Source organism: Haliotis cracherodii, unplaced genomic scaffold (assembly GCF_022045235.1).
Source record: "Haliotis cracherodii isolate W230 unplaced genomic scaffold, xgHalCrac1.p SCAF_3, whole genome shotgun sequence".
In the NCBI taxonomy this organism is placed as follows: Eukaryota; Metazoa; Mollusca; class Gastropoda; order Lepetellida; family Haliotidae; genus Haliotis; species Haliotis cracherodii.
In genome coordinates, this window is record NW_027266286.1 from 13,987,169 (window position 1) to 14,013,457 (window position 26,289).

Sequence of the window (26,289 nt, forward strand, 5' to 3'; positions counted from 1 at the left end):
TATGACGGTGGTCTGTAAATAATCGAGTCTGGATCATACAATACAGTGATCGATATAATGAGCATTGATCTACGCAATTGGGATACGATGATAACCAAGTCAGCGAGCCTGACCACCCGATCCCTTTAGTCGCCTCTTATGACAAGCAAGGTTACCTTTTACGGCAAGCATGGGTTGCTATACTACCCCAGATCTTCACGGGTTAAGCGTCTAAAGGATCAAGGTGGTCAGACTCACTGAATTGGTTGATGCATCGTATCCCAATTCCATAGATTGAAGCTCATGATGTCTATCACTGGACTTGTTTATTTACAGACAGTCATCATATAGCTGAAATATTTCTGAGTGCAGCGTTAAACAACAAACAAACAAACATCATCATTATCATGTAACAAGTCATTAGAAAAGGGGGACACAGTTCAGTTATATGTCATACTTACAACTGTGCCCTGATATGGTTGTAAGAAACTTTAACAAAAAATAGTGGATGTGCTACAATCAACACAACGAACAAACAAACTCCAGCTCATTCTCAAACTCATTTCTATGTAATTGTGTAATGTGACGAGAATAAAACAATAAGTTTTTCCACTTGCAGTCTAGGGACAAGCTGGTTAGCCTAACCCTAACTGTCAGATGACTGCTCCGACTTAATCGTGGTGATGTCGACTATACTTTGCATATTATGAGTCTGTACATGCAGCTCAAACATTTTGTTGTCTGAGAAGACCTCTTCACACTCCTCACACTGCACTAGCTCCCCTGTATGGAGCCTGAAATGCATGCTAAGGTCAAGGTGACGGACATTCTTCTGGCACAGGGAACACGAGTAGCTTTCAAGCATGTCCGAGTCAGAGAACTCATCAGCTGGAGTGGAATAATATTTGTAAAGATTTTCAGTATGGCCTTTGAGATGGTTTGAGAGATGATTCTGTCTGGTAAATATCTTCTTACAAAAATGACAGGAAAAAGTCTTCGCACATTTTGATTTTTTATGTCTTATCAATGTGCTCTGGTATGTGAATAGTTCTCCGCACAGATCACAGCTGAACATCTTCGAACCTGAATGAGCAGCTTGATGCTGATTTAAAGTGAATTTCCGTGAGAAGGTTTTGTTGCAAATACTGCAAGAAAAATTGGGAACTCCCGTATGAACTTGATGGTGTGCTTTGAGATCAGTCTTCCGCTTGAACCGTTTTCCACACAACTTACAGGAGTGCAATAAAAAACCTAAATGTAAACGTAAATGCACTGTCAAGTTATTCTTCTGGGTGAAACCTTTGTCACATATTTTACAAGAATACATCTTTTCCCCTGTGTGAATGGTCCTGTGTCTTCTCAGAGTGCCCATCTTACGGAAAGATTTACTACAGAACTCACACTCAAAGGCCTTTACATCCTTGTGAATAAGCATATGTTGTTGTAAGCTACTTTTGTAGTTGAACTTGTCATCACACACATCACATTTGAAGAGATCCTCCCCTGTGTGGATTTTTCCATGTGCCTCCAGACCGCCTTGGTGCTTAAATTCCTTTCCACATGCCTCACAAGAAAATATTTGGCAGTTTGTGTGAATTGTCAAGTGTCGAGTGTAATTATATTTCCGACTGAAAGTACGCTTGCAAACCCCACAGTTGTACGATTCCGTCGTCATTGGTACCTAAACTTCAAACAATATTCCTTCGCTATATTCCAAGATTTATATGTAATTATTAAATGTCATCTATATAAGATACTCAAGTCTTGAGCAAGTAGGGAGTTGTCAAATTGTACCTCCACAATCCCCCAAATTTCGTAATTATTAAGGCATGATACAGCTGTTGTTGCACCTATGTCAAGTTCTTCCAGCATTCCAAGGAATTCCGAGGAATCTGAAAGTCAAATAAAATCATTTACATATAACATGGTTATCATAGTTATGTTGCTATGAGATTATTATAATAATCATCAATGATTGATTGTCTACCCCTTTACACATGAAATGATCAATTTTTAATGTCCATAACTAATGGTGGACAAAAATGCTATCGCATATCAAATTCTTATTCATAACACTTAGGCTTTCCTTTGATTTATATTTGCATCCCTTGGAGTTGCCAGAAACATATGGCTGTGGGTTCGAATCCTTGTTCGCCCCGATAACGTTTCTCGGCTTGTTAAAAGAAGGATTAATTGACATACAATTTCTGGAAAATAGCACAAAATAGGCAACGAGGCTCTGTAATTATGGTAATGTGCTTGTAGCTCACCTGAATTAATTCTTGAATATCAAAGATGAGAAAGGTTTTATACAAGAAAATGCAAAAGTAACAAAAGTTTTGATACAACTTGACCATAAATCGTCAGTGTGTGTACATCTAAATTAAATACTGATATGTGAATAACTGACAGAATAGATGGCCCTAATTATGTCAAAGGTTCAAGCTGCCTAATAACACAACTTTAGGACAATCTATCATGTCTAAGAAAATGTGTCTTAATTCCTAATGAACATGTTCTGTTTGTTTGTTTGTTGTTTAACGCCACACTCAGCAATATTCCAGCTATATGACCAGGGTCTGTAAATAATCGAGTCTGGACCAGACAATCGAGTGATTGATATCAAGAGCATCGATCACCACACAATTGGAATCGATGAAATGCATCAACCATGCCTGACCACCCGATCCCATTAGTTGCCTCTTACGACAAGCATGGGTTATTGAAGATCTATTCTACCCCGGATCTTCACGGGTCGAACATGTTCCGTACTTGTGAACAAAATTGCTGATAACCAAGAATGTATATATGTATGTGTTGTGTTATTTGTTGCTATATATATAGTTTAATAAAACATATGTGAGATAAATAATTTCTGAGTGCAAATTTTCACAATTTGTGGAATGGTGACTTCTTCAGCGTGTTGTGCAAATGCAAAGCGACAGGATTTGGAAAAGTAAAGTTTGCTTCAATGCTGGTGCGTCAAAGAACCTAGGAACAAAATTTTTAAATCCCATTCTTTATCTTTAATGGTGTTGAGTTTGTGGACTATCAATGATAATAAATCAATCTTATTTAGCTTAGAAAATGAATAATTGAATGAGTGGATTTTTTCTTCATCAGTCAGCAATATAGCAGATATATCACAACAGACTCTTTAGTTTTTGTTTGTTTGTTGTTTAACGCCGCACTCAGCAATATTCCAGCAATATGACGGCGGTCTGTAAATAATCGAGCCAGGACCAGACAATCCAGTGACTGATATCATGAGCATCGTTCCACGCAATTAGGATACGATGATATGTATCAACCAAGTCAGCGAGTCTGACCACCCGATCCCGTTAGTCGCCTCTTACGACAAGCATAGTCGCCTTTTACGGCAAGCATGGGTTGCTGAAGACCTATTCTACCCGGATCTTCACGGGTCGACTCTTTAGTAATATCGAGTCTGATCCGAGCAGACCAGTGGTTGATATCATGAGCAACTTTTCACGGTGCATGGGAATTGTGATCCACAAAAACGCAGAGTAGCCCAACCAGTGTAAACACGAATTCGAAACGTTTGTTCGCCCTTCCATTATCGTATGTTGTTATTAGAAATCGAAAAAAGTACCCACGTAAATCGCATCAGTGACCAACTTTACTATCGATACAAAATGTTCAAAACAATTGACCTACGTATACCATACTATGAATAACTTTTCACGTTTCGGAAGTTAGATCGAAAACAGGACAATCGTGACTGTAGCTAATCATTCACACGGTAAATACAGATGATAACGGTTGTGTTTTGTTGTTGATCAACGATTTAGGAACACACCTGGCATGTTATGATTTTGTCGGGTGCCCGTGGGAGTCACAACAGATTAATCATAAAGCAAATTCACTGAACACATTTCTAGACATACTTCTAGTTCCTTACTTTCCATGCGCGGGCATAACGGTATAAAGCTTCCTGCAGCGATGTACCGTTACCAACATGTCTAGACTGGTTCCCGGGTCCTCCGCCCGCTGCTCTTGCTCTGCTTTGCAAGACTGTCGCAGGAACGAACGGGAACCAGTCTACCAACAAGTCGTGCTAATGGACTCTGAAGGTAGCATGCGCTGATGTGGAGCTTAGGTTACGGCTGAAACGGCACCAAGTGAAAACGGTCCCAAAAGAATGACAGAAACGGACCAATGTTTACACAATTAAAGGGGAAGTGTACACGCAAAAATCACTTTCTTACTTATTTTAAACAAAACTCAATTTTAGAATTAGTTAGTATCAGTGTTTGAAAATATACCCTCATTTTTCTCAAATTGAAAGTAGGAAGCTCACGGTAAGTGTGAAAATGTCATGCCGTTATGAGGCCTTCGGTTTCCGAGCTGAACAGGCCTGAGTTATCCCCCTTAGATTATGACGTAATTGGTGCCAATTTAACTGGTTTCCCAGTCTTGTCACAACGCAAAAGATATCAAGTACCAGTTTATGGTGATACAACATGGCATCCGATATATTGCCTGATCCGAAGAAGTTCCCTTGACCCACAAGATTACACATTACCAGATTACGAGAGCATATGCTTTGAGTAACACGAAAATGGGGTACGTCCCAGTACGTTTCTAAAGTCGGTTGCCGCGTGGAAACGTACTGGGGAAAAAAAGATTCTCTTTGATTTTTCCCCCATCCGAATTCAAAATATCTGCCATATTTTATGGATAAGTAACTAAATTCCGTATGTCACACCAGCACCAGCCGAGCAAAACCGTCCCCATTTGAAAGTGAAACGATAGATCGCTCCATATTGATGTGTTTAAGTGTTTGAAACCAGTTACTTCAGTTCACCTATAATCTATTTAATAGATAATTGGTTTTTGGTTTGTTCTGACAACCATTCATAGAAAATGCATTGCAACTTTGCAGGGAAACTATTTATCATCAATTATGAGGCCAGATTTTTAAAAACAATGTTTACAAACTTAAGAAAATATGAAAGGATTAATATATAATTAATTATTAAAAACAGTGGGTTGTTTAACTGGGTGGACCAGAGATATGTAAAATGTTTACAAAAAGCTCATTTACTGTCACTATCAATATATATAGAATTATAAGAATTATTTAAGAAACTATAATTAAAACTTATTGAAAATTAATATAAAATATTTGAAATTGTAAATTTTTGTTTGGAAATTTAGACCTCCTGATCTGACGTTTTCGACAAAACATCTGTAACAACCACCCCCTAAAACTTCGTCCGAACTGACTGGAAATAATCGCATGCAGATCAACCGCATAACCTGTGTTCAGTGTGTTCTAAATGTTAACACACCTTATATCATGTGGTAACAATCCAATTTCAAAACAAAATACAGTATGCAGGCCTAATGCGATGAGTTGTTTACACCAGTGGACCAGTAAGAGATGAACCAGAGCTCAAATTTCATATGAAATTATGCCCTGACATCTTTGATTAAATTCTTTGCTTTATGAATGTAATGTTGTGACTCTAAAGAGTGGAAACAGATGTATATGTCCAAAAGGAATTACCTTAGAACCCCACAATCAAGGAATGGGTAAATCATATAACAGTTTTGGCTATTATTGAATTATTAACATGGTATAAAAATTATGCATATATCATATCTTCGGTCGGGTAGCCTAGTGGTTAAAGCGTTCGCTCGTCACGGCGAAGACCCGGGCTCGATTCCCGACATGGGTACAATGTGTGAAGCCCATTTCTGGTGTCCCCCGCCGTGATATTGCTGGACTATTGCTAAAAGCGGCGTAAAACAATACTCACTCACTCACTCTTCTGTAGGCTTCCTTCCAGATTGCATGACAAAAATATATATTTAAACGGTATTATATGACATGTAGAGTTATTCCTATAATTCAACCTCCGAACACATTTAATGTCTTTGTTGTCAAAACTGCTGATGGCTAGATGGAAGTTCCAAGATTCAGATTGCGAGTGTTGCCAGAAACTGTCTCAAGTGCGCCAAGATCAACACCATAAGTCCGGGTTTGAGTCTGTGTTAGAGGACTTGCTGTTAAACGAAATTTATGACCACCCGAATCCAAAAACCGGACTTAGTACAGACAGGTTTGCCTTTTGTGAACGACGATAGGAATCTTAAGTGCAACTGAAAATGAAAAAAGACTAAACTTGACAAGTTGACATTTATTTATACAAAATTTATACAGTAAAGAGAAACACGAGACTACTTACACTTTCAACAATGGCATCAGAATGTAAACAAACTCATTTTGCTACAACTTTTAGACATTCCGAAAGACGGTATAAAGATCTATTATTTCGTAGAATTTTGTAACGTTGTGTGAAGAAATAAGAATGTTGTGACGTTTTTATACGTTTTTGTAACCGCGACGTCCGCACTGAGCGGTATGCAGGCTGACTGACGTCCAGGCATCATGAGGGTCAATGACACAGACGGTTCTGAATTCGAACTGTCTACAACAAAAGGGGATCAAAGGTAGCATAGAGCGTTACCTTTACTGCGTGAATGCGAAACATCAAAATTTATCATCCAAAACTGTCTCCCAAAGTAGATATCGCGCGGGTGAAAGTGTTGACACAAAACAGCTGATTCTTGATCGGCGACAATCCCCCCCCCCCCCCTTGAAACATGTCTTTGGGTAATAAATAGAATAACCCCCTCGGTACGAGTGATAACAGAAAATATGTCACTCGTGAAATTAATGTTTTAAGTTCCTCGCTAAAGTAACATTAATTTCACCTCGTGGGTTATTCTATAAGTATTTCATTTCTCCATAGAGACGGCGGGGTAGCCCAGTGGTTTAAACGTTTGCTCGTCACGGTGAAGACCCGGGTTCGATTCCGCATATGGGCACAACGTGTGAAGCCCATTTCTGGTGTGACCCCTGAAGATCAGGGGAAGAATAGATCTCCAGCAACCCATGCTTGCCGTAAAAGGCGACTATGCTTGTCGTAAGAAGCGACTAACGGGATCGGTTGGTCAGACTCGCTGACTTGGTTGATGCATGTCATCGATCCCAATTGCGTGGATCGATGCTCGTGGATCTGATATTATTCACTGGATTAGTCCAAACTCGATTATTTACAGACCGCCTTCATATAGCTGGAATATTGCTGAGTGCGGCGTTAAACAACAAACAAACCAACCAACCAACCAACCATTTCTGGTGTTCCCCGACGCGATATTGCTGGAATATTGCTAAAAGCAGCGTAGAACCATACTCACTCCTCCATAAACGTCAAATATGATCATGTCATAGAATGTTGTCTGTAAGTTCTTACCTGAAAGGTACAGGCGGCCAAACCTGTCATGGAGTATTTCACCATACGAAATGTTTGTGTTCAGTTTTCCTTTAATTGCGTCTATCATTTTCTTGTTCGTTTCATGATTGTGCAAATGTAGTAGCAACCGCAGGACGAACATGTAGTTTCCGGGCGACATCGCATCTAGGAAGTAGCTGTTGCGGGTCATTTCCCTGTGTAATTGTTCTTCTACTTGCGAATGGATTGTGCCTTTCATTTCGGGAACAAACGTTATACGCCTTAGCAGTTCCTCCTCCTCTTGGTATTTCCTTCATGAAATCTATCAAACAAACAGAACGTTACCTTTGAGGGTGGCAAGTCAGTGTCTGAGTCCAGAGTATTGACTGGAGCTACTGTTAACCATTCTTTCATATAAGGAATACTCTTAGAAAATATCCCTTAGCTGGCAGTTGCTTCGGCCAAGCGTCCCTCGTTGGGAGAGAACATGTTCTTCCGCCGCTTGTTTCCATGGCGTGGCATCATAGAGGCTCGTCACTTATGATGACTGGCGGTTGTCTTGACATAGATCGATGTGGTCTGTCACGCTCTCTGTTTGTTTGTTTGTTGTTTAACGCCGCACTCAGCAATATTCCAGCTATGTGACGGCGGTCTGTATATAATCGAGTATGGACCAGACAATCCAATGATTGACGCCATGAGCATCGATCCACGCAATTGGGATAATATGATTGCTATCTCTTGTTGTCATCCATGTTTCCTGGTATGACCATGCACCGTTGTATTTGTTTTCAATTACTTGAAGCTCAGTTAATGAATTTATTACAGGTATTATTAATGGTAGCACCACTCAGACTACCTGACAAAGGATCCCATTTGGCATTTCTTATGTCTGGTGTAAGTATTTAATCTAAATCCATGTTTGAAGTGGGTAAAATGTGTTTTATGTAATATACACAAGGCAGCGAAGAAAGAGGAATGATCAGTTGATTTACTTTTTTGTAAATCAATGTGTTTTATGTAATACGCACGAGGCAGCGCAGAAAGAGGAATGATCAGTTGATTTACTTTTTTGTAAATCAACTGATCATTCCTCTCCAACGAAGGATCAACAGAAAATACGTTGATTGATTAAACATCCGTTATCTTGCACAGTGGATTTGTCCCAAAGTAAGTGTTTACACGTGTAGGTTTACTAAATCAGACGGAATACACTCATATCATGGCGTGAAGTGCCGATGTAAAAACAACACACTTTGTTCAAAGGATTAACCGATACATACGTTGATTGATTGCTCATTGTTATTTAACTCAAAGTATTTTTTTAAGAACATTATGAAAATATATGTCACGTATGGTATCTCAGTTGAACAATGAGACTTGATACTTATGTGAAACACCTGAAACAAACTTAGTGATCAGTTGAGAAACCGACACGGGTTCTAACATCCAGAAAAGCTATATATATATTTTAAAATATTTGATTGTTACAGAGCCACGTGCCATTGAATATGTTTATTTGTACTGCTACAGACGCATGGGATATTGTTCCTTTATGTGGATATTCACGGAACAAGGTAGCTGCCTAAGTTTATACACATAACTTTGGTAGGTTGTAATTATGATATTTGCATTTTGTTTTCATTCATTTGCTGTTGCATTGAATAGAATCATCGTTTTCGTTGGGAAGTTCTTCGATGCGCGACAGATGTTGTTTTCACAACCCTTTTCGTTTGTAGGCGTGTATGTTACAGTCAATGTGTAATATGTGATTCACTCAGGCAATTTATAAAATGTCTAAACATTTCAGTAATTTACAAATTGACTGAAACATCTGTCCATTTATTTAACAGATTGACTAACAATTATTACGAGGTTAAAAGGGCTTCACAATAGACTAATTATGCTAGGATTAGAAGCCAAAACTATAGAAATGTACTGTTGTTTTCTTTTAATCCTATCATTTTCAGTCAATGGGTGATGAAATTATAACATAAAAATGTCTGAAATTCGTTATCATAATACATGTAACATAAATGGACAGATTTTTAAGTCAATTTGTAAAATAATTGAATATCATTTGATAAATTGCCTAAGTGAAAATTTTACACATTTTTACAAATATACACACGACAAAATAAGCAATGCTCAGATGAAATATTTACTTTGTGTTGCAAGTCATAGAGCGTAAACGATAATCGCACAATCGCAAGCAAGTGGCTTTTCAAAATTTCGCAACCATTACCGATGCTACCCACAAAGATACCTACATTTTCTTATTATTTTCAAAACTAAACTGTATTTAATTTTGGTGATCAATGTGATTATACGCAATTATACTTTAAATAAAAGCAACAACTGCGCTTACGAATGGCAGCTGGGAAAACCGTCATATAGCTTAATATACGTCCAACGCTGGCAGCACCCGGAGGAAAAAACCTGGATCATACTTTCCCTGAACTGTCAAACCTCAAATTGACACTTTCAGACTCTTATTTATCCTTACGTTTGCATACACCATTACTCTTACTATACGTACAAGACCGCCTCCGTGGTCTAGTGGTAGAGCGTCGGCCCGGAGAGCGGAAGGTCCAGGGTTCGATTCCCGACCGCGTCATACCAAAAGACGATAAAAGAGGGTACTTGTTGTTACCCTGTTAGGGGCTAAAACAAGGACTGGTCGGCAGTATACTGTGTCTGAGTGGGGTATTCATGTTAAACTGCGGCATGGTATCTCAATGAGCTAGCACTATAAATAGGCATCAGTCCGGACTAGTACAAGCAGCTACACAAACACACACACGTACATGCACGTCGCTATATAAGTACAATAATCTTGGACGCGACGTTCAACCCCATTTCACCTCACCTAACCTACTATACGTACATATGAGTGAATAACACGAATGTAAATGAACGCCTGCATTACTGAGGCTAAGTTTCATTTTATAAGAACTTAAATTGAAAACAGAATAATGTTTTTAATTTCTTCAGTTTATTAGCAATATCAAATTATATACTTATACAATTCATATCCAAACATGACGACGTGGAAGCATTTTGCGTCGACAATGGGTGCCAGAATGTATGGTGGTCGGTTCGAATCCCGAATTCGCTCCCATTGTTTCCAAGTTTGCCAGCTGCATACTTGTAGGTAGCAACAGAATGGTAAATGGCTATGACCTGCATCACTTCTGGCTTTCCTCCCACATCGAGCTGACACGCTTTCACATAACTGAAATACTGTTCGAAGCGGCGTTAAACCCGCCTCACTCACTCACTTGAAGCTTACTGTATGTATTGTTAACCATTATTTACAATAGATGTCACACGTAACAATGCCATTTCTGTGTAAGGATTAATAAGGGTACCCCCAACCTAAATATGTACAATGCATCCTATTTCGTGTTGCGCTATGGTTGGAATATGCCTTACATATATGTAAACATGATGATCATCATTATAATCTATAATGTACCGGGGGTGGGGGGGGGGGGGGGGGGTGGGGGGGGGGGGGGGGGGTGGGGGGGGGGGGGTGGGTGGGGGGGGGGGGGGGGTATTAGGGGTTCGAACAGGTCCTCAGCAACCTGTGTCAGTCGTAAAGGCGACTAAAGGATCAAGTGGTCAAACTCGGTGACTTGGTTGATTTTCGTGTCATCGTACCTTGACGGCGTGGATGGTTATATACAATTTCAATTACAGAACTAACTGGTCCAAACTGGGTGATTTATAGGCTACCGTTATTTAGCTGAAATATTGTTATGTGTAGTGTTAATCACACAATCGAACAAATAAACCATAATTTGTAAATTAGGACTCCATGTTTGCCTGGCCTGAGGCTGAGATTTCTTCCTTGTATACGGTCTTTGACGGTTCTGTCCTGTTATCGGCAATAGGACCAATCAGGGACAACAACACCGGCATAAGAAGCACTGCATGTGACATCCCAAACAGTATAACCAACACCATTATGCGGAAGAAGGACTGGAACACATAGGACTGTGAGGCCACCAATGTACATATACCTATAAATGTTGACAAGCCGCCATTGAATATGGGACCAGCAGCGTGTGTAATGGCGTTCCTTGCACGGTCATTCCGTGTTTTTCCTTCACTTAGCATGTAGGCAGAACACACATGGACGGTGAAGTCCACAGAGAAACCAACACTCATCACCAAGTGAATCATTGTGATGGCACTGAGGCTCAAATCCCAGATAGCCATGAAGCCAAAGATCCCGAGAAGGATCATGAGGATGTTGAAGAGGACGGCGAGGACAATGACGGGGTGTGGGAGGAGGATGGCAGTGACGACCACCATGACAGCTACAGCAACACCAACGGTCCTCAGCACCGTTGGCAGAACTGACACAAACTGCTCAAAGTAGATGAATAAGGGATGGTAGGCAAATGTTTGCAGCGGACAGGACTTGGCTATCTGCCTCATTGACAGCATCAGATTAGCCTGGTCCATTGAATCAGGGACGTTTCTTGAAACCACGTGGCACCGGGCTGCCGTTATGGTTTCATTAGGACCAAACACTACATCATTTCTTAAATCAGACCTGTCATTTAAGAAACTTTTCAAATTCTCAACAAAGGCTGAGTTTGAAGTTATGTTGAATTGTTTAGAAGAAGCATAGTCCAAAAGCCAACATGCTTGAGTGTCATTATTCATAGTCGAAGACTGTCCTATATTATGGAAGAGTTCCCTTACCTGCTTGAGTGTGGTCTCGTTTTTGTAATCAATATCTGCCTGGGTAAACACAAACTGGACAGGTAGCCTGACCCCAAAGTAGTTATAGCTGGATAAGCTATAGCTGTAGTAATAGGAAGATGGAGGGACAAGCAGGTTCAGGAATAAGCCCTGCTTTAAACCTGTTACACCCCAGATTGAGACGGATACGTAGACCACAAACAACACAAGCGTTATGGCCTTGCCAGGGATGGTGAGAAGAAAGTTTGTGAGGCACAATGATGGGAATTTCTCAAAGATTGAATCACGTCTTTCACGGGGCGGCTTGCCACCACAGCAGCATATAATCAGGAATGGCCTCCCTTGTTCCCGAAGAGCCTCCCGACTTGAGATCTTGTGGCACGTGCAGCAATGGCGGGATGCTTCCACACGTCGTCCTTGAAGGGACATGCACCCGGCAAAAAACGTCGTTTGAAAAAGGAAACATAACAGTATGGCCGCACCTGAAATAAGACATAGGATACAGTACATGTCAAAAATATAAAATATAAATCTGAACATGTTTATTTCTAACCTTATTTGAACATTCTACGTAAAGTTCAATTACGAAGACCCGGGTTCGATTCCCGACATGGGTACAATGCGTGAAGCCCATTTCTGGTGCTTTCATGAAACTCATTATATCTATTGGGAATTATTGTTTATTTGCGTCGTTTACATCGCCTCTTAGCACGCACCTGTGAAGATGCAGAAATTTCTGATACCGAGGAAGTCGGAGGAAGCTCCGATCATGAAGGCGAGGAAGTCTGTCAGGGAGGTGATGGTGATGCCGACCCCAGCCTTGCTGAAGGTGTGTCCAACACGTGTTGGGATGTCCCACTCGTCGCCGTGGATGTTAGTCTCCGCCCACGCCGACATCATTAGGAACATGTCGTCCACTCCTACAGCTGTAAGTGTAGCACAATAGTAGCTAAAACTGCAATTCAATCATTAATTGGAAATGATGAAATCAATGCATTAGATAAATATTGCCAGCTAAATCTTAAAGACGTAAAGATCCGGGTTAGTCTTCAGCAACCCATGCTTGTCTTAAGAGGCGACTATGCTTGTCGTAAGAGGCGTCTAACGGATAGGGTGGTCAGGCTCGCTGACTTGGTTGATGCATCGTATCATGCTCATGATATCAATTACCGGATTGTCTGGTCCAGACTATCATTTACAGACCACCGTCACATAGCTGGAATATTGCTGAGTGCGATACAAAGCTTTAACATTAGCCTCAAAGGTGGAGAGCTGGATATAGGGCTAAGTAACAAATATCAATATTTTATGTCATGTTTTGTGTTCTTAACGAAATACCCCGGGTGGATTCCTGTGCTAGTCGTAAGAATAGACTCAATTGATGGGGTGATCGGGCTCGGTGACTCCTTGGAGCGTTTCTCACAATACCAATCAGTGGCTTGTCTGGACTAGACTTGATTATTCACAGACCGCTGTTATAGAGCAGGAATATTGCCGAGTACGGCGTTAAACAATACCCCAAAACCTAGCTTGAACATTACTATACCTACCTAGAACCATGATGGGCATGATTCCGACCACGTTCACCCACTTGACACCACAGAGACATACCAAACCAATGCCTGCCAGGATGCCGAATCCCGCAGCTAGGATTCCAGCTCTGGCAAGATGGTTCCTGGAGCCAACACAGTCCCCACTAGCCACGAGACTGGCGTATGTGATCAGCATCGAAAAGGACAGAGAGAACCAGTATACGTCACCATCCGTGTTCTGGTTGAGTTCATCGCCTAGAGACTGGGACGTCGCGAAATGAACCCGTGGCCCCTTAAAGAAAGAGGATTCGTTCTTCATGTGTGCAACAAATGTGTCTTCCCACGTGAGCGTTGACGCCAACATCGTGTCATTGTCCTGCCGCAGATGGAAGGTGAGTTTCATCACTGACGCTGACTGGAGAACCTCGCCTGAGACATTCACACCTGCCACAAAGAAGGATATGTCAACGTCGTTCCATATCGGGTAGGTGACGTTACCTTGCTCTAGAGAGGACAGGAAGTCATCTTGTAAGAGGAAGCCACCACTGATGACACACGCGTCTGATGCGCGCGCGCACACATCTGAGTAGTAGAGTATCCTGCCTTGAAAACCCACTTTAAACTGTTTAATCGTGTCTACCAAGTTCCTCATCTCGTCAGTGCTGGTATTGGAGAAGATGTTTCCTTCTGTGATGGCGATGACCTCCCCGTATCTGTCCTCGGCGTTCAGACTGTGGGTGTTATAGTTCGTTCCTGTCCGGTCTGGGAAAATGGCCTTCATTGTTTCTCTGTCCTGAGCCGCCTGGCTGTTCATGGGGGTGTACAGGCGCTCCACCTCCGTCTCCGTCTCCATGCGTAGAAGACCCAGAGCCAAGAGACCTGTTGACACCAGTGCAGCGACGATGAATACGACGGGATGACGTCCAACAAGGTGGCCGTAGCGAAAGAACACTCTCCCATACAACCTCTGGGCCGACTTGTAAAACGTTATAAACTGCATAGTGGCGTCTTCAACGGTGAAATCTAAATACATTAAAATATGGCATTGTCAATCATTATGTTTTGATAAGATTTCAAACCTTTTACACAACTATTGATAAAACCTTATTCCTGGTAAAAACCGATCGTACACACAGCCAACGAAAACAACAATACCCCAAATATTCCACAACTAGCAACAAGAATATGGTATCACAAACAAATGTGCTGCATTTGTATAATCGCACCTATGTTTACATGAATACAGATCACGTTAATATTTTATTTGTTTGTATTTGTTTAACGCCGCACTCCGCAATATTCTAGCTATATGATGGCGGTCGGTGAATGGCCACCCGATCCTGTCAGTCGCCTCTTACTCATGTTAATAAACAATCTGACATCAATTTATTATGAAACTAGAAATTAACTGTACATCAATCAACTATCCTGAAATTAAATGACAAATTCACAAATTGATGAATCAATACCTATTTTATGTTGTAATAAACCGTGCCTGTATTTACTTATGTACACATTGTGAATTAAATATATGTCGTGTATATTATTGCTTTTATATGCCCGAAAGATATATAGCTATGAATGTACAATCACTATATTATGCTCAAAAAATGCTCGCGTGCCTATCTCCCATATCAAAGATCCAAATCAATCTCGAATTGCAATTCTTTCCTTAAAATTGCTTAATATTTTACAGCCGTTTTACTCACCGTGCGAGAAATCTCAGATGTTGGAATCATTTGTTCCGAGGCGGGCCGGCTCAAACGTCATGCCTACACCACGTGCAAGTATATCTCACTTCCTGGTCTCAGATGTCAAGTATAATTATTCATATGAAACTGTCAATATATGGCTGCAGCTATTGTTATGTTGATTACTAGTATACGTAATGGTTCGTGCAGCATGCTGTAAAAACAGTCAACTAACTGCCAGCAATAAAAAAAATTCAGTTGTTCACGTCTCCTGGGAACATGTATCAGTTAACATTCTCTGACAAATGTTTTGTTCTTGATAATTTGTTCATTCATATGTGCGGCTTGAACTACTTATTCCGATAATCAATAAACTTGTAGGTCTGATCAATAAGTCAGCTACAATATTTACAATACCAAGTTTAAACTTGGCCATGGTGTCCATATATATTATGACTATTTTAAAATTTATATCTGCACAACCATCGAAAGTTGTTTCAAATCATGTTCCGATATGTCCAATTGACTAATACCAGTTGTATATAAGTTACGCAAATTCAATTTGACAGAAGAAAACCCTTATGGTTGACGTGACCGTAATTCAATTTTAACATATAGTTTTTGCTTTTAACAACCTCAGTAAATGCACTATCGTGTCACTGGATTATCCGCTCCATGACATGTTAGTCAGTTTTGTTTGCACGCCGCCTTTGCATGACAGCAGTATCATTGTTCGGCGTCAGGCAAACATTTACTTTTTTATGCCAGTTTATGCGAGTGGCGTGTTCTACGGTTAGAGCAAGGCATACCTGCCTTCTTTGTGAGCACCTGGTGCATCACTGACTTTTAGTGGTCAATTCAAATAATTTCTACAGCTATTTTGCCTTTCCGCCCGGTGGAATGTTTTGGTAGATACTCGAGGCTGGCTGTTCTCTGGGGGTGACTTTTTAGTTTATGTTATAGTTGAAATCTGTAGTTTGTTCGGCTTCTTACTCTACATAATTTGCCTCAGAAGTTTGGTTCTCTTTATTTCATTTCTATCATGGTATTTTTACTTCATACATGTAATTCAAAGACACTATTTGTAGAATATAGAGACGTTAAGTACTATGCAACACCTATATACTTGGGTCACTGCATGAACAGACTGATTAAATATTCTGGTATAGATATTTATCTATAATATATATTCATAAAAAATAAAAATAAATAAACATTAATAATAATGATAATGATGATAATAACAACAACAATAATAATTAAAAAAATAAATAATAATAATAATAATAACCTATACGTACTTAGGGATGCAAATTAGGGACAAACTCCAGAATGCCCATATCTAGGAAAAACTTCTGACAGAGTTCAAATGTAGACTTAGGAAAATCTGGATTTTAGAGCTGAACGCTCGCACTAAAGTCAAAACCACAAATACATGTTGTACCCGTCATTTCATATTCTTTTGGTGTTGTTGATTGGACGAAACAAGAAAATCAGGGTATTGACATCCTCACACGAAGAATCATGGCAGACAACAGATCCCACCACCCTCGCTCTTCTCTCAATCGCTTATATTTACCAATCATTGTGGGATGACGTGGTTTGATTAACGTTAGGGCTCTTCATGATAGAATTGTTTTGTGCACTCTTGTAAAGCATGTCAAGACTCATGATGAAAACAACGCATTCCACAGTTTTCTAAAACGAGCCCAGGATGTGGGACATAATCTCAATGTCGGTGTTGACCTTGTTGATGGTCTGTACTGATGAACGGTACAGAAATGAGTGTCAACCAAGCGAAGTCGGCCCAGACTCAGTTCTTCAAGGAGAGGCTTTCTGAACGACCACTACATCGAGTTTATGTGCAGTGTGTTGAGAAGATCAGCAATCCTGCAGAGTCCATCGCTTGGATCAAGTCGCCTGGCCTGAAAAGTGAAACTGAAGGCTTTCTGGTTGCTGCTCAGGACCAGTCCCTTCCCACTCGAAACCGCCAATGTGTGATTTTGCATCAAAATGTAATATGAAATGTAGCTTAGCTTGTAGCTTGTAATGAATTAAATGAGACTGTCCAACACATTGTCAGTGGATGCCCAGCTTTGGCACAAACACAATATCCTAAACAACATGATGGTGTAGCTCGATCCTTTTATTACCGTCCTCGCCATGCTTGTGGTTTTGACCCAGAGGTCCACCCATGGTACGACCCGGAATATGTAGAGGGCGTCATGGAAAATGATAAATACAAAATTCTTTGGAATAGGCCCATTTACAGCCTTAGACGTATCCAGGCCAACAAACCTGATCTTGTCCTTTTTGATAAATCCAATGAAATCATTTATATCATTGAATTTTCTGTCCCCTTTGACATTAATGTGATTGACAAGATTGAGGAAAAACATGGCAAATATGCGGACTTCGCTTTCGAAATGTCACGCTTGAATCCCAAGTACGAAGTTGTCCGACTCCCCACTGTTCTCGGTGCCTAAGGTTTGGTACCTCCCAATCTGTTGACTGACATTGGGAGATTGCTACCAGGAATACAGCCCTTCTGACAATCTGGGTAATTCAGAAGGCTGCAGTGTTGGGAAGTCTTCACATTCTCCGAAAAAGTTCTGGGTGGGTTTGACTAGGCAGCGCTTCCTGGGAGAAGTCCCATTCGCTGTCTGGGCTGCGTGTAGATAATAATAATAATAATAATAATAATAATAATAATAATAATTTATAATTTCTCTCAATGATTTCTTTGTTTGTTGTTTAACGCCACAACCAAGGACTTTCCAACTGTATGACGGTGGTCTGTAAATAATTGAGTCTGAACCAGACACACCTGTGACTGACACCATGAACATCGGTCTACGAAACTGGGACACGATGACATGAATCAATCAGGTCAGCGAGCCTGACCACCCAATCCAGTAAGTCGTATCCTACGACAAGAATGGTTTGCTGAATATCAATTCTAACCCGGATCTCCATGGCGGATCTCTGGCAGCTGTCGTCTTGTAAAAGCAGGTCACCCGGCTCGTACAGATCTTCCTTGTAGTCTCTAAAACAACCAATGGCATTTGTCGAATCAATCACTGCACCAAGGAAGTTCTACGTTGTGGAATTTTCATTCATGTTAATGTCACTGGGGTGGATTATGTTCAAGACTAGTGAACCACACGAAGGCCACATCTTTGTCAAGAAATACCAATACCTTGTAGATAAAGGCTTTTCCTAGAAAGGTACCATCATCGAACCCAGGAGATAGTATCAGCGATAACATATTGTACACGGTCACCTCCCACTGAACAACAGTGTCTCTATTAAAATTTTTTTTTTATATTTTATAAACGATGTTTACAGGAACCAACGTGGTTCTTGTAACGATAACAAGTACGTAAAGAACATTCTCAAAGGTTACGTTATTCAGTTACTTATGACGACGGATATGTGCGTAGCATTATGATGATGTACGTATGCTTGCAGAATAGGATAAATACTTAATTTCAGGTTTCACTCAACATCGCACAAATTTACTATCAGCTCAACGCCTGATGATCATATGTAGGACACTTAATAACATATGGTTTCTTTAGATGATATGTAGGACACTTAATGTCATATGGTTTCTTCAGATGATATGTAGGACACTTAATGACAGATGGTTTCTTCAGATGATATGTAGGACACTTAATGGCATGCAGTTTCTTCAGATGATATTTAGGACACTTAATATCATATGGTTTCTTCAGATGATATCTAGGACACTTAATATCATAGGGTTTCTTCAGATGATCATAGGTAGGACAGTGAATGACATATGGTTTTATCGGATTATCCTATGTAGGACACTTAATGACACATGGTTTCTTCTGATGATGTTTATAGCGCTTAATGAGATATGGTCTCCTTGAGATGATCATATATAGGCCATTTAATGATAAGGTGTCTTCAGATGATCATATGTAGGACACTTAATGACATATGGTTTCTTCAGATGATATATAGGTCAATTCATGTCATATGGTTTCTTCAGATGATATGTAGGACACTTAATGACAGATGGTTTCTTCAGATGATATGTAGGACACTTAATGGCATGCAGTTTCTTCAGATGATATTTAGGACACTTAATATCATATGGTTTCTTCAGATGATATGTAGGACACTTAATATCATATGGTTTCTTCAGATGATCATATGTAGGACAGTGAATGACATATGGTTTTATCGGATTATCCTATGTAGGACACTTAATGACACATGGTTTCTTCTGATGATGTTTATAGCGCTTAATGAGATATGGTTTCCTTGAGATGATCATATATAGGCCATTTAATGATAAGGTGTCTTCACATGATCATATGTAGGACACTTAATGACATATGGTTTCTTCAGATGATATATAGGTCACTTAATGTCATATGGTTTCTTCAGATGATCATATGTAGGACACTTAATGACATATGGTTTCTTCAGATGATCATATGTAGGACACTGAATGACATGTGGTTTCTTCAGATGATATGTAGGGCACTAAATGTCATATGGTTTCCTTCAGATGATCATATGTAGGACACTTAATGCCATGTGGTTTTATCGGATAATCATATGTAGGACACTTAATGACATGTGGTTTTATCGGATGATCATATGTAGGACACTTAATGCCATGTGGTTTTAACGGATGATCATATGTAGGACACTTAATGACATGTGGTTTCTTCAGATGATATGTAGGTCACTTAATGTCATATTGTTTCTTCAGATGATCATATGTAGGACACTGAATGACATATGGTTTCTTCAGATGATATGTAGGGCACTTAATATCATAAGGTTTCTTTAGATGATATGTAGGACACTTAATGACATATGGTTTCTTCAGATGATCATATATAGGACATTTAATGACAAGGTGTCTTCGGATTATTTGTGTGGGTCATTTAATGACGTATGGTTTTTACATATCATGATATATAGGGCACTTAATGGTAGATGGCTTCGTCAGCTTATCCTATGCAGAACTTAATGACATACGGTCTCTTTAGATAATCATATGTGGGGCGCTTATTGACAAACTGGTATCAGTCTTCACCATCTCCTGTTTTACTCCATCTTTCAGTGCCTCAACGCATCTACAGCTAATCCCACCTTCCCGAACAAGTCAATCTCTCCTGCAGTCATTAAATGGTAGAGTCAATCAGATGTAACATTGGCCCCAAACTAATCTAATGTTGCGTCTATAAAAAAATACCCAATACCCTTACATCGTTGTGTAAATCCATTCAAGAATAATGTACAGTATCGACACTATTTTTGAAAATCCATTCAGCACCAAATCCGAATGGCAACAGGATATCTGTATTACACTTTACCAAGTGTAGTGCTGAACATTTTCTAGGCAATATAACATTCCATACGATAATCGAGGGAAACGGTTAAAAGTCATGCTAAGCGTTTTGTCCAATATTAAATAAATCTAAGGTGAGAAAAACAACACATCGAGAGGCTTCCACATTAACCATGCACCCACGCTGACGGAGAACTCTGCCCTACTTTAAGATAAACATTGCCATACCTGATGCTGTACTCTTTAAAATGCTTCATACTTTTGAAATCCCCATACCTCCAACCCGTATGTAATTATCATTTTGTCATATATTTGTACATCGAAAAGCCACCAAAAATTTGCTGATACTTTGTTTTATCTTCAATACAATGTTGTCACTTTTCATGTTTACACAACCACTCCGAAATACAACTATCATGGTAGGCTTAAATATATATACTCAGTTTCCATAACTCTAAATACTAGTGGGGGCACGGGTGGCCCAGTCGTCTATGGCGCCGCGATTCGCTGTGCAGAGTTGCGTCCCTTGGGCATGCCAGAAACCTATGATTGTGGGTTCGAATCCCGGTTCGCCCCGATTATGTTTCTAGGTTTGTCAGCACCATACCCGTGCTCGTGGGTTACACCGAAGTGGTAAACGTCTAAAACCTGCATCACTTCGGGCTTTCCTCCCACATTAAGCTGACACGCCGCGATATGACTGGAATAATGTTAAAAGCGGCGTTAAACCCAACTCACTCACTCCCTCACTCAAATACTTGTCATACATATACATGTGTTTGCAGACCAAACACAGTATTTGAACAGTATAACGCCATCTGCAAACAGTCAATTTCATTCATAAATGGTTCGTTCGCAAAGAACAATGACGAAAAAAGTCAATGAAACATTGTGCTCTCATCACATCACTTCTGAAGATTCAAATTTGGGCTCGCAACTTGATGACGTCATATATTGGGCAACGTTACTTTTGAGAGGGAAGTGTCTAGTAAGTTGTTCCCCATAGATGTATCTGGGCTACGTAGATAAACGCAGTGGCCGAGCAATCGCATCAAAAGGTAGGAGAGATATGACAATCGGTATAGAAGAAAAGGTACAAATAATCGACGTGAGGGTTGTGAGAATATGGGGGAAATACCAAACCTGATACACCTAATCGTAAAATGGACATGTCCGACATTTTCGAGGTCGGATTCTGTTCAGGGTGTCATCATTATTAAAATATGGGTAAATATTTTTAAAGCTTGTACAGCTTATCAACATCCTTATATAGTCTTTACATAATGTTGATATCACAAATATGAAATAAACGACTCGTGGGGAAATTACGAAATTGAACTAAGCCACAGACAGGTAAGACATGACTCAAAGTTTAAGTTCTTCCTTCAAAATGCGTATAAACCTTTGAAGAGTCTGTATACAGGATAACCACGATGGACAGAATAAATCCCTTTACACTTACTGTTTGATATACAATTTTTGTGAGCGGCGAGCGCTACCAGTAGGTCAGGACAGTCATGTTTACCCTTTTCGCGAACACCCGGTGTCACCACTGTTTTGCAGTGACCCATTCATATAATGTTCATCGGTATTGTGCTTTTAACGCCCCGCTGGTCACGCCGAAGACCCGGGTTCGATTCCCGACATGGGTACAATGTGTGAAGCCCATTCCTGGTGTCCCCCGCCGTGCTGGATATTGCTGGAATATTGCTAAAAGCGGCGTAAAACCATACTCTCTCACTCACTTTTTACGCCCAGTGGAATCTGTTTCGACTGATTATCGGGACTGATTATTCTCTTGCGTCATTACCTCATGTACACGTTATTATGCAATCCATATAAATAACCACTCACTATGTGGTCATCCGATACAACACTGCCGGTTTGTTGACTGTTATTTGCGTGCATAGCTTTAATTGCATGCTCTGCGGCAGAGATAATGCGATTACATTGGTGGTTAATCAACTGTCGAATAAAGTCACGTTCGGCCTCCTACAAAGATGTTTTTATATTGAACCTTCTTCCTGGTACGTCCTTAACCACTAAGACTTATCATCCCATTGGTCTATATCGGTTTTTCTCCTTTGCTCGGAAAACCTCAAAATAGAATAGAATCGAAGAGTTTTCTACATCAAGAAGCAAAGGTTTTTCGTAGTAATTTGTATTTTATTTGAACCTTTTTTCATATTTTATTTGGGACACGGGTGGCCGAGTCGTCTAAGGTCTCGCAATTAGCTGTTCCTATCCCTACCAGGAACCTATTGTCGTGGGTTCGAATCCCGGTTCGCCACAATTATGTTTCTAGGTTTGTCAGCACCATACCCGTGCTCGTGGGTTTCACTAAAGTTGTAAAACGTCCGTTACCTGCATCACTTCGGGCTTTCCTCCCACATTAATCTGACACGCCGTTATATAACTGTAATACTGATCAAAGCTGCCTTAAAACCAACTCACTCACTCATATGTTATTATCGTAAGTAACATAGTAATCACCTAGAGGGCCCATCATGCGTGGACACCTGCGTCACGCTTCTGCCCTCTGTCTTGTTCGTGGAGACAGAAATGTACGAATCAACTCTCAGGTGTTAAGGGTGTTAAAAGTTTCTGTTTTGTGCAGCGTATGTACGAATCATGGCATATGGCTGACGTCCTCTTTCCTATATTGCGATGATCCTGTTCTCTGAACAACATGATTTGGCAATTTGGAGTTGGACCATTCTATTTGAGTGAACTATAAAATATTTGCTTAAATCCAGCATATTATTGGAAATACATCAGCATATTATTTCATATAAATCCTGCAGTTTTACTCTCCAAATAATAGGATTTATAAAATGAGTATAATCGGAGATAAATCCTACAAATACAAGAGATATGTCTTACAGTCCTACGGGATATATCCTGCATGTTATAGGATATACATCCTGCATGTGGTCAGAGTAAAATGTTATTTGAGTTCAACTTGTATGTTATAGGTTAAATATCCTTGGTGTGATCAGAGACATCGGAGATTGATTCTGCATGTTATGGAGATATATTCTGCATGTTATGAAGATACATTCTGTGTCATATGGAGATATATTCTGCATGTTATGAAGATAAATTTTGCATGTTATGGAGATATATTCTGCTTCATATGGAAATATATTCTGCATGTAGTGGAGATACATTCTGCATGTTGTGGTGATATATTCTGCATGTTATTGAGATATTGAATTTTGCATGTTATAGAGATATATTCTGTGTCATACGGATATATATTCTGCATGTTATGGATATATATTCTGCATTTATGGAGATATATTATGCGGCATATGGAGATATATTCTGCATGTTATGAAGATAAATTTTGCATGTTATGGAGATATATTCTGCGTCATATGGAGATATATTCTGCATGTTATGAAGATAAATGTTGCATGTAATGGAGATACATTCTGCATGTTGTGGTGATATATTCTGCATGTTATTGAGATATTCAATTTTGCATGTTATAGAGATATATTCTGTGGCATATGGATTTATATTCTGCATGTTATGGATATATATTCTGGATGTTATGAAAATATATTCTGCATGTTATGGAGATATATTCTGCATTTTATGGAGATATATTCTGCGTCATATGGAGATATATTCTGCATGTTATGAAGATAAATTTTGCATGTTGTGGAGATATATTCTGCGTCATATGGAAATATATTCTGCATGTAATGGATATACATTCTGCATGTTGTGGTGATATATTCTGCATATTATTGAGATACATTCTGCATGTTATTGAGATACATTCTGCATGTTGTGGAGATATTTTCTGCATGTTATGGAGATTTATCATCCAAAACTGGCTCCCACAGGAGATATTGCTTGGATGAGATCAAGCGATATCTACACTGTAGATACATTCTGCATGTTGTGGAGATATATTCTGCATGTTATGGAGATACGTTCTGAATGTTATGGAGATATATTCTGCATGTTGTGGAGATATTTTCTGCATGTTATGGAGATTTATCATCCAAAACTGGCTCCCACAGGAGATATTGCTTGGATGAGATCAAGCGATATCTACACTGTAGATACATTCTGCATGTTGTGGAGATATATTCTGCATGTTATGGAGATACGTTCTGAATGTTATGGAGATATATTCTGCATGTTATGGAGATACATTCTGAATGTTATGGAGATATATTCTGCATGTTATGAAGATAAATTCTGTGTCATATGAAGATATATTCTTCAAATATATTCTAAATGTGAAAACGAGTAATTTTCCAACCTAATTCATGAATAGGAAATGACAAAATGACCATGAATAGCTGAATGAATAAGAACAACTGAGCAGATTGAAAGAGTTTTTATTAATTGAAGATGTGTTACAAAAACATGAAAACCTGGTAAACAATCTTGACTTAATAATAAGATTAACCACTAGACCTTTTCACAAAACAGAGGCAACCAATTCACTGTCACAGAGTGAGTGAGTGAGTTGGGTTTAACGCCGCTATGTACAGTATTCCATTTATTACACAGCATGTCAGCTTAACGTGGGAGGAAAGCCCGAAGTGATGCAGATCTCACGCGTTTATCACTTCGTCGACTCCCACGAGCACAGGCATGATGCTGAGAAACCTAGACGCATAATCGTGGCGAACCGGGATTCGAACCCACAATAACAGGTTACATGCCCAAGGGACGTATCTCTGCACAGCTAATTGCGGCGCCTTAGACGACTGGGCCACCTGTGCCAATTGATGAATTGAACTGTTACTGTTATTATTAATATGTACATAACATCAACATCTTAAAATATGTTCGTAACACAGTGTCTTATATTCTTATTATCTCACCATAAAATGTTCTTTATGTATAACTCTGATAAAATGATATCAATAACGTGATCAGTAAATACTCTTCGTGTAAAAGAACACAGGAACATGAAATTAATTTTTTTGTAAATGATTATAATAAAGGATATTTATGCAAGTACATCGATCTCTTCTTAAATGGGATAAATGACAGGAAACGTATACGAAACAATGGAAACATTCAACTGAAGAAGCCTAAATGATATTTGCTTCTAAAAAAAGCACTACCACGAGTTTCATTCCACAGCATAGTACCTCTGCCACAGGAGGTCAGCGCCATGTGACGATTCGTCACATCTTACACAGTCCATTCAAGATATTGCATATGTTTTTAATCTGTTACATTTTTGACACGTCTACATATCTAGATAAACATGTGTCATAGAATGGTTAACTTTCATAGATAAAATATCCTAAATCCTATTTCCATTTGCATAGTTATCCCATGTTTACATTGGTTCTACGGCTCCACGTGTTGTCATCGAAGCCCTACGGAGAGCTAGCGATAAGGTCACTTTGATGTGTAAATATGTATTGTCATGCAACTCACTGCCGCAGTTGTAGTAGCATATCTATGTAATTATTTAAAACAGTTTGTAAAGTGCCCCCAAATACCTGCATGAGTCCGTTCAATTATGTGATCTGAAAAAGCACTTTTGTTTACAAACAAGAAAAAAGTCCAGTCACGTGATAAACAAATTAGCCTGTGGCAGTGGTGTTACGCTAAGTCTCCACTGCGCCGGAATGTGCTGAAACAGCTGACATGTGCTGAAGAAAAGTATTAGTTTCGTATGACAATTGTTCATATAAACGCAAACGACCAGACTCTGGTATTCATGTATTCTTATATTGACTTGAATTTATAGATACATTTTAGGATGAAACGATGGGTTTTAC

At 39.5% G+C, this 26,289-nt stretch overlaps 2 protein-coding genes and 1 pseudogene across 3 annotated transcripts; all 3 read right to left on the bottom strand.

Annotated features, from left to right (window-relative positions):
* Positions 1–365: 365 nt before the first annotated feature.
* On the bottom strand, positions 366–3,949 carry LOC139474920 (zinc finger protein 888-like). Of its 2 annotated transcripts, none has more exons than XM_071258115.1 (2): positions 3,888–3,949; positions 366–1,871 (listed from the first exon to the last, which is right to left on the bottom strand). In XM_071258115.1, the coding sequence occupies exon 2, from the start codon at positions 1,652–1,654 to the stop codon at positions 626–628; it is 1,029 nt and encodes a 342-aa protein (XP_071114216.1). In that variant the 5' UTR covers positions 1,655–1,871; positions 3,888–3,949; the 3' UTR covers positions 366–625. The 2 variants fall into 2 exon arrangements, with proteins under 2 accessions (XP_071114216.1, XP_071114214.1); XM_071258113.1 differs by having other exon boundaries at positions 3,800–3,892.
* On the bottom strand, positions 3,890–7,810 carry LOC139475236 (uncharacterized; annotated as a pseudogene).
* A 3,244-nt stretch (positions 7,811–11,054) lies between these two features.
* On the bottom strand, positions 11,055–14,492 carry LOC139475237 (patched domain-containing protein 3-like). The gene is made up of 3 exons (XM_071258478.1): positions 13,511–14,492; positions 12,677–12,886; positions 11,055–12,442 (listed from the first exon to the last, which is right to left on the bottom strand). Exons 1-3 carry the CDS (start codon positions 14,490–14,492, stop codon positions 11,055–11,057), a joined length of 2,580 nt encoding a protein of 859 aa, XP_071114579.1.
* Positions 14,493–26,289: the final 11,797 nt, after the last annotated feature.

What these genes read in the sequence shown, in the direction of transcription:
- LOC139475237 (XM_071258478.1), bottom strand. Translation starts at nt 14,492, where the DNA reads ATGCAGTTTATAACGTTTTACAAGTCGGCCCAGAGGTTGTATGGGAGA. An exon ending in CATGCCCATCATGGTTCTAG is followed by an intron (nt 12,887 to 13,510) that starts GTAGGTATAGTA and finishes CTACACTTACAG; the next exon opens with CTGTAGGAGTGGACGACATG. An exon ending in AAATTTCTGCATCTTCACAG is followed by an intron (nt 12,443 to 12,676) that starts GTGCGTGCTAAG and finishes GTCTTATTTCAG; the next exon opens with GTGCGGCCATACTGTTATGT.
- LOC139474920 (XM_071258115.1), bottom strand. Translation starts at nt 1,654, where the DNA reads ATGACGACGGAATCGTACAACTGTGGGGTTTGCAAGCGTACTTTCAGT.